This window comes from Bidens hawaiensis, unplaced genomic scaffold (assembly GCF_021521415.1).
Source record: "Bidens hawaiensis isolate Kalapana, Puna unplaced genomic scaffold, B.hawaiensis_p1.1 tig00025990_1, whole genome shotgun sequence".
Taxonomy (NCBI): domain Eukaryota; kingdom Viridiplantae; phylum Streptophyta; class Magnoliopsida; order Asterales; family Asteraceae; genus Bidens; species Bidens hawaiensis.
Genome location: NW_027494178.1, coordinates 280,742 through 289,735, shown reverse-complemented (window position 1 = coordinate 289,735; position 8,994 = coordinate 280,742). Strand labels below are relative to the sequence as shown.

Genomic DNA, 8,994 nt, shown 5'->3' with positions numbered 1-8,994 from the left:
AATAAATTGCATATACAAACAGTTTTTGAAACATTAATAAATAACTAATTGAAGACCTCGCACGTTGCAACGGGTTGAACTAGATCGTGATTCACAAAGGAACACCCTAATGCCTATACGGTTACTTCGCTGGAAACCGAAAGGATTCAACCCCTCTCTTTGTTGCTACTACAAACTGACGCGTTGCGACGTGGTCACAACGCTAACTGGATCGATATCGGTTTGATTCGTTATGGTACCGTCAAATAAAAGTTTTTTTAGCCAAAGTTAAATGTTAAAAGTCTTGGGCCAAAAATGTAATGACGTTTTTGTGGCTAAAGTTTGTAGAACAAGTAACTTTGGTGGCCGAAATTGAAAGTTTAAAGCTTTTAAATTTTGGTTGCTAAAGTTGAAGATTTGAAACTTTTATTTTTCATTTTAATGTTTTTCCAATTCAGATTAAATGATTTTATTATTATATCACAAATTTCCATTACAGGTGTTTTAAACTTTTAATAGGTTTACTAGTCGATAAACATATATAAATTCTCATCTTATCGCGTGGTGCAACTCACCAATATTATATACAACTTGTAAGTCTAAGAATTATATGAGTATGTGTACTATGAATAGTGAATATGAGGATCTTAGGCATCTCGCAAAATCAACTAAAACTATGTAGTTTTATGATCGTTTTTGAATCTATGCACGCAAAACAAAATATATCAAAGAATTATATGAGCCATGTGATTTACCGAAGAAAGACTTTAGTTTCAACCACCCCATTGATGATTGTTTAGTCAGGTTAAGCTTTTTGGTCCAAGATTTTTTATGGTTTTCGGTTGTAATATTATCGAGAAAGTAATCTTCTGGATTGAGCTCCCTACTAACGTGACAAGAACCCGAAGGCGAAACATTGCAAGACCTAAACGGGGTATTGGATATAGGGGTAGCGTAGGGGCTCGCACCTAATGGGGTACTGAAGAACTCGTCAAAAGTGTCATCGTTTTTGTCTTGGAGGATCTTTTCAACCATTTGTAAGCGCGGTGGGAGATGAAGGGGAAGGAGGTTTCCTTTGTAAAAGAGCTCATCAGCCGGAGAAGTTGTGACCAACTCTCTGTCTGATGAGCTCAAAAACATTTGAAACTCGAATTCACTGGTATTCAAGTGACGAAAAGGATTTGTATACAAGCTTACTTCCATGTCTATGTATTCTTCGTCAACATTGTTGTAGCAAACCGAATCTAAATATGAATCAATAGCCATCGTGAGAAACTAATTAAGGATAGGGGATCGTGTTTTTATGAGGGTGCTTTAGATAGAATTTAGAGATGTAAGATGCAACTGTGGTAAAGCTCTTACATAGAACCTTTAAATGGACGTTAGAAGTATGTATTATAAAAATATATATATATCTATATATGATGATTACAAGTATGAGTGTGGAACATGATACTAACATGAGTGGCACATAATGGAAAGTTGTTTTCTTGTGAACTTAATTAATTGATGGTCTTTTGGTGTTTTTTTACTATTTTGAGGCAATATTAGCTTTGATATACATCTATTTATACATCTCGAATTCCTTGTAAAGTTATGTATATTTAATGTTTTGAGTTCGGTTTAATTTGTGTTTTATTCATCTTTTATTAATTTAGGTTTTGGGTCAAGTATTTTATACTTATCATGTTTTAAATCTTTTGGTATCTTGCATGTTAAGCTTTAATTCTTTCTATCATTTCATGTGAAGTTTAAGTTCGTTTTTGCTCATCATTGGCTACATGATTAGTTCACTTAGAGTTTTGATTTGTTTTCATGTAGATGATGACTTGAGAGTTAAGGAAAAGAAGTCCTAGAAGGTTCCTATCGTTGCTTGGAGTTCAAGGAAGAGATTTAACAAGATTAAGCAATAAATAAAAAGCAAAAAACGAAATTCCCCCCTGGTACACGCCGCGCCGTGCGACCGGGGAAGGCGCCTAGGTAATCTGACCAGTTATATTTTGCAAGTTAAGGCCCAGCTTGTTTATATAAAGATATCATTATAAACCTAGATGAATTAACACTTAATTCCAGCCGATTTTGGGAGAGAAACCAAGGTTTTGAAGGAGTTTTGAAGCTAGGAATCAAGGAGGGTCAAGAGTTCTTTCAAGGAGGTGTTCAAGGATCAATTAACAAGGGTTTTATCGCTCTAACTTTCGTTCCTTGTTCATTTTTGCTATCATGTCCTTCTTTGCTTTTAATACTTGTTTGGATTTGATTTTAATAATGATTCTAGGCTAGACTTCATGTCTACCTAGGTTTAATGAACATGTTTTGATTTGATTCTTGCTTTGGATAATGTTTTGATTATGGATTTGATGATTTAATAGTAAAGACTTGATTTTGCTTTCATGATGCATATGAGTATTTATTGTCTTGATTGATTATTAACTATTGCTTCACATAGATCTTATATCTCTTGATTGTGTTCTTGATTTAGGGTTTATGTTTAATCATTACTTGGTGTTTTGATTATTGTGATTGAATATGCATATTAGATCATAGAAGTCTGTTGATTGTTGATTAAGATTTTGAATGTTCTGCTAAATTCCAATAGCTGTGAGGTGAGGAGTTGTTCATGTATCTTGGTCAATCGCATTCTAGGTTAGATTAGTGACAGTATTCTTGCTTAGTTATTGTGTTGATCTTTGTTCATGACGTCGTGTTTAGCTTATCAAGTTATCTAGGTTTAGTGTTTTGTGAGATTGCTTGTTTTAGATATTATTAATTAACCTTAATTGATGACTGTGAGGAAATCAATCCTACTGATTGCTTAATAATCTAATATTCATTCTTTAGGATTTTACTTGATGCGATTGAGTGTCCTCTAGGGTTTGTTAGATGAATATATTTAGAAATCAGTTTCCAAATCATATTAGTTGTCTATTGCTTGATGATTGTTGATACATGAGATTCTTATCTAGGTAGATTCCTTCTCTTATTGGTTTCGATCTTGTGATTGATTGCTTGTTTTCTAGTTTACTTGTTCATTTATTTTCTTAATTTAATATTAGTTTAAAAACCCCCTTAAAACATTAATAATAAATAGTCGTGTCGTAAGTCGAGTCTAATTAGTTAATTAACGTAATTTATAGAGTCCTGTGGGTTCGATATTCCGGACTTACTTAGCTTTAGTACAATTGATCGGTTCACTTGCCGGTGTTTTGTGTAGTTGAGTCTTAAGTTTAGTTTTTATTACCTGTTTAATTTAGTTAATATTTAATTGACTGTTTTCACCACATCATGCTTATATTATATAAATGAAGTACGTAAAATTCTATAATATATTGGAACCTAAAATGTTAATCATAATAAGTTTCAGTAAAACTTTATACTAATTATTATAATTAACTGGTATAATGCGTATGAGCATATGAATTCACTTCTCCAATTCTGCCTAAAAAGATGATAAAAAAGTTTAAGTCTCAATTCGAGTTTTTATTCGGGTGATCTAAAGTAGTTCACGAGTTGCTTGGTTCATTTACACCCATATTTTTATAAAATAAAATGTGTGTTAAGTTCTGCTTGTGATATTAATACTTGTTTATTATCTTACCAAAAAAAGACATTAACTTTCATAAAATTTACAAGTTGGTTTATGTTGTTCTCTTGCAAAGAGTTAAGCAATGTACATTTATAAGATGTGTGGAGCAGGCTGCCTCCCATGAATGTCTACTTCATGGTCCACTGCATTTCTTTTGTACCTGTTTTGGCACCCTAAATTAAGGAATTTAGTACATCTTGAAAGAGTTAATGGCCATTTTTGTTCCTGTGGTTTGCTACTTTCGCCACTTCAGTCCAAAATTTTTAATTTTGTCAATTTAGTCCTCATAGTTTTAAATTTTAGCCAATTACGTCCCATCCGTCTAACGGCATCCAGCTATGCCGTTAGTTTAAGGGTATTTTTGTCTTTCTCCTTTTAATTTTGAGTTAATGGTCATTTTAGTCCCTGTGGTTTGATATCTTTGCCAATTCAGTCCAAAGTTTGAAAATTTGTCAATTTAATGTTCAGTTTAATTCAGTTTTTTTTATTTTTTATGTTTTTTGTTTATAACCCTAAAGAGCATAATTCAAGCCCAAAACCATCGAGCAACCTCAAATACTGGTATGCATTTACTCTGTTGACAACAGTAATCATACCCCCCCTTATATTTAGTTTCTAGACATTTCCTAAAATCTTCTCCATGGTGGAATTCAATGGTAAAGTGGTCAAGGTAATTCCCTGAAATCGAATTATACACAAAAAACTAAAAATTGTTTTGTTGATTAATGTATAATAGTTGATTACGACCCAGATTTTCGTTATGATATGTTAATCTCTAAACCCTAAATATTATGCATTCATCAAAGAAACGATTTTTAGTTTTTTCCGTACAATTCGGTTTCACGGAATTGCTTTGACCACTTTACCATTGAATTCCACCATGGGGGAGAGTTTAGGAACCGTCTAGAAACTAAATACGAGAGGAGGGGGTATGATTATTGCTGTCGACAAAGTAAATGCAGACTTGTTTTGGGCTTGGATAATGCTCTCTAGGGTTATAGAAAAACACTGACTTAAATTGACAAAATTTCAAACTTTGGACTGAATTGGCAATAGTATCAAACCACAGGGACGAAAATGACCAATAACTCAAAATAAAAAGGAGAAAGACAAAAATACCATTAAACTAACAGCATAGCTGGATGCCGTTAGACGGATAGGATGTAATTGGCTAATATTTAAAACTATGAGGGCTAAATTGACAAAAATACAAATTTTGGACTGAAGTGGCGAAAGTAGCAAACCACAGGGACGAAAATGGTCATCAACTCATCTTGAAATCAATTAAAAAAAAGTGAGTAGTGTTTTGTGGTGATCAAGGGTCAACTTAAAGTGTGTGACATCAACTATAGAGTTCAAAATTCAAAGCAAGGTAGTCCAAGCAAATGATACTGCTTTGAAAAGATAAGGCAACCCGCCACTACTTTCTTATTAAGATAACCCACCCACCGTGTGAGAGTTGGGTCGCCTTGGTTTATTCTAGTTTTCATCTTAGTTTTATATACCTTGAGGTGAGAGGTGACAAACTTACTCTTCAGTTAGTTATAAAAATAATAATAATAACAACAATAATAATAATAATTAATATTATTATAACTATAATAATAATATATAGGGTAAATGGGTTTCTCAACTATATTTCATAACAGTCTTAAAGACTAGCTAAATGTTAAAAAGTATAAGGACGACACCACGTAATACAAGCAGGTATAAACCTATCCGGCCAGCTAACAAAACCTTACTCAAAACAGCACTAGAAACCTCTAGTGATGCAATTGTGTTCAGAACAAAAGAGAGAGAGAGGAGTGATAGTTATTTAAATTTTATTATTATGTAACTTTATATAAAAACTTAACCAATTTAGTTTTGCGGTGATTATATGGATTAGTTGCTTTAAGACAATTTCTTTTACTTCCTGGACTTGACCCCATAAAGTAAAAGAAATTTCTCTTAAAAGATAGGTGAGTGAAGTGAACTCGTTTTTCAATTAAGCAATTAATATTCAATACACAAATTCAAATAGAAGGAATTATTATTATTATTATTATTATTATTATTATTATTATTATTATTATTATTATTATTACTACCAATCGAACGCTCCTCGTTTCTTGATTTTTTGAGTTTTGCCGTTTTCTGTTCCCGTACCCGTGCCCGTTTCCCGTTCCCGTACCAGTTCCCGTGCAACATAGTATATAATCAAGAAGGGGATGGGAAGTACATAAAAAGAAAAAAGACTGGAGATGAGAAACTAGACTTTACACATAATTCTATTCATGCCTTACACCATCCTCTCTATTCTTGCTTATAACCTGAACGTTTAACTTGTTTGTGCCTGTGCTAACTGTTGAGTTGGGCTCTTTGGTTGGGCCGATATTGGGCTTAGATCAATAGTGATCATAGCAGTGAGTTAGTGGTTTGTTTGTGTTTTGTATTACAAGGTTTATGTTAATGATTTGATGGAACATTCAGGGTTGATCATCTTTGATCTTACTACGGTTTCTCATTCATATAGAGAGCATGAAACCTTAATATAGTTACAACAAATTCATTACCTAGTTAATTTAACTCGTTACAACTTACAAGTCGATCTTACACTGTATCCGAGGTTTTAAATTAAAACTAGAACCACTTTATTAATCTTCATTAATCTCTAGCCTCTTTATTATTCTTCATCAAGAACTAGAAACATTCTCCATATTTTGATCTTGTTTGTCCACTTTGTGCTGAAACATCTTAGCACAAACAAGAAAATACCCAAAATTAACCACACCTATTGCTGCCAACAGCCAATACACTATATCCAGCCTACCATCATTTAGGTCATCTTTCAACCACTTGGTGCTATTCCGAATCAAACCTGTAACTCCGGTACTCAAATAAAATCCCACCGCAACCAATAACGATATCATAGCTGTGGATGTACTACGCAACGATGTTGGGAACTCTTGATAGTATAAAGAAATTTGTCCAGGAAAAAGAAATGCTTGACTTATTCCCATTATAGTTAAAGGAACCAAAAGCCATAATGCTGAAATAGGCACAACGGTGGCTGCACCCATGCTTAACCCAATCAAATGGTGGTCTCTAGCAGTGTCTAGCCTTCGAGCCTCAACAAGTGCAGATGCCATCAAACCTAAAACAGTGAGTACATGTCCCAACCCTATTCGTTGGAGGGGTGTTAGAGACCAACCGGTTAGTTTTTGCCACATGGGAAAGATCAATCGATCGAGGATGAATATTGTAATGCTTGTAGCTAAGGTGTCTAAAGATAAGAAAGAAGAAGAGGGGATTTGGAATTTGGAGCCACCAAGGTGTCTATCCATAAATAGAGCTTGAAGGATGATGAAGTTGCTAAACATGCCAACTAGAGCACTTAACATGACACTAGAGGACCAAAGTGGCATTATTTTGATTAGAGTTTTCAAGTCCTCCACTTCTTGTACAGTACTTAGACTCCATGATCTTGCTTCCGAACCATCAGATTCAATCTTCAAGGCCCCATGATTTAAGAACCTACATGATATCAAATATACCATTTTGATTAGAAATTTTGCTAATGAGTAGGCTTGCTGACAAACCGATCATTTAGTGAACCGTTCACCAATCGTTCAACATGAAGAAGTCCCTTTATGTTCCATTTATTTAATAAACGAACGAATATAAACAAATTTGTTAACCGATCATTTATACTATTAACAAATGAACATAAACGAAACACGCTTATCTTCTTATCGAACTAACATGAACAAGAAAATTATGTTCCTTTAATTGCTTGTTATCAATCGTTTGTTCGCTTAAAATTAAATGAACAACTACAAATATGTGTCGTTAGTGGCTTTGAAGTTGACCACACTAGTTATATTGAATTTTCTAAACCCTGTATGCAAACAAGTTGTTGGGAGTTATTGAAAACCATGATCATACCTGAAACTCTTTGATGGGAGGGTAATAGATTTGTCATTAATGTCATAGTTATACTCATGATTCCTTGAAGAAACCTTCCTCTTTCTCACTGCCGCAACAATAACTCGACCAATGCTAGTAAAAGGGCTTGCTTTATGTTCGGTTTTTCGATAAAACTTTCTACCCAACAAGAACAAGATCACACCAACTGTGTGGAACACAACGCAAATCCCAAACCCTACTGTCCAGCTCACATTATCTTGAACATAGATTATGACAGTAGTGCTTATGAAACTAGCAGCATAAAACACAAAAAAGTACCAATTGAAGTAGATTCCCACACTGTTGGAATCCTCAAACTGATCAGCTCCCATAGTAGCTATGGTGTAACGTGTGCCACCAATCCCGATACATGCAAACCCTAAAATGGTGTATAGAACTCCATATTGAAGCTTTGATGGAGACTCACATGGAAGTGAGTTGTTTGTGCAAGGTGGAGGTCTTAGGGATGGAAATGAAGCTGTTAATGTCATGAGTGTCACACCCTACAAATACAATAAGTAGAAAAGAGTAAATATACAAAATACACAAATACCATGTGTTCGATTAGGAATTAATGGATCATAGGAGATTTAGAGATGTTATTATAAGTAGTTTTAGGCATTTCTTGAAAATTTGTACAACGATTTTAAGAGTGAGGTGGCAAGCAAACTTGGACTCATTAGTACTTCATCTTAGAATTCTTTTTTTTTTCAGTGAGATTCATAAGGGTTACCGTTGGCCAGATTTTTTGGTTAAAGGAACAAATCCTTGTCCAAGTTTGCTTGCCACACTAGCGAATCAAAAAAATGTTGTTGGATCGCTCATAGATGTAGCGGATTGCCTATTTGTACAACTTGAATAAAAAGGGCATGCCATAGCCGTTCGAACGATATTTGGGCGGCTCTTTTTGACCAGAAAGCGGTCAAACCTATTAAATTATTAGTCGCGGTCGTTCAACAAATATTCGATCGGCCGTTCTGACCATATGAAGTAAAACTTCAATATTTCAGGATCAAAACGGTTGTCTGACCTCTATTCATATAGTCATTTGAAATAATGTGGAATTAAGTGTAAGATAGTGTGTGTGTATAGCTGGACTATAATAAAATGCCTAGAAGTCCAATCATGTCTTTAAACCACCTATAAATCCAAAAAAGTTGGTTAAATTAGATTTTTTTTAACTAAATAAATGATATTAACGTTGTACCAGGAGTGACACACAAGAGCAAACGGAGATGACAACAAAGGAGCCAAAATATGAATCGGAGAGTATAGCTCCAACAAGAGGAAAGAGACTCAAGCAGCCAAGTACAACATTAAAGATAGTGGCATCAATGCTCTTAACGTTGTACTTGGTAATAAGGTACACAATTAGGTTCCCTATCCACCCTCCTGCTGCCAATGTTAAAGTTAGCATGCTTCCTGCATCATAGAGAAGTTGATTAGATATTGTATGATTGCAATTAAAGTTATTGGTTGTAGGG

General features: G+C 34.2%; 1 protein-coding gene and 1 pseudogene across 1 annotated transcript; both read right to left on the bottom strand.

Annotated features, from left to right (window-relative positions):
* Positions 1-681: 681 nt before the first annotated feature.
* LOC143572698 (putative membrane-associated kinase regulator 4 pseudogene) lies at positions 682-1,264 on the bottom strand (annotated as a pseudogene).
* Positions 1,265-5,760: 4,496 nt separating this feature from the next.
* Positions 5,761-8,231, bottom strand: LOC143572672 (protein NRT1/ PTR FAMILY 2.7-like). Its single transcript, XM_077057763.1, has 2 exons — positions 7,490-8,231; positions 5,761-7,078 (listed from the first exon to the last, which is right to left on the bottom strand). The coding sequence occupies exons 1-2, from the start codon at positions 7,999-8,001 to the stop codon at positions 6,238-6,240; spliced, it is 1,353 nt and encodes a 450-aa protein (XP_076913878.1). The 5' UTR covers positions 8,002-8,231; the 3' UTR covers positions 5,761-6,237.
* Between the last annotated feature and the right edge of the window lie 763 nt (positions 8,232-8,994).

Bases quoted from the DNA above. Each gene is read 5' to 3' on its own strand.
- LOC143572672 (XM_077057763.1), bottom strand. From the start codon at position 8,001: ATGACATTAACAGCTTCATTTCCATCCCTAAGACCTCCACCTTGCACA. The intron at 7,079-7,489 runs GTATGATCATGG...GATATCATGTAG, and splicing joins CTCCCATCAAAGAGTTTCAG to GTTCTTAAATCATGGGGCCT.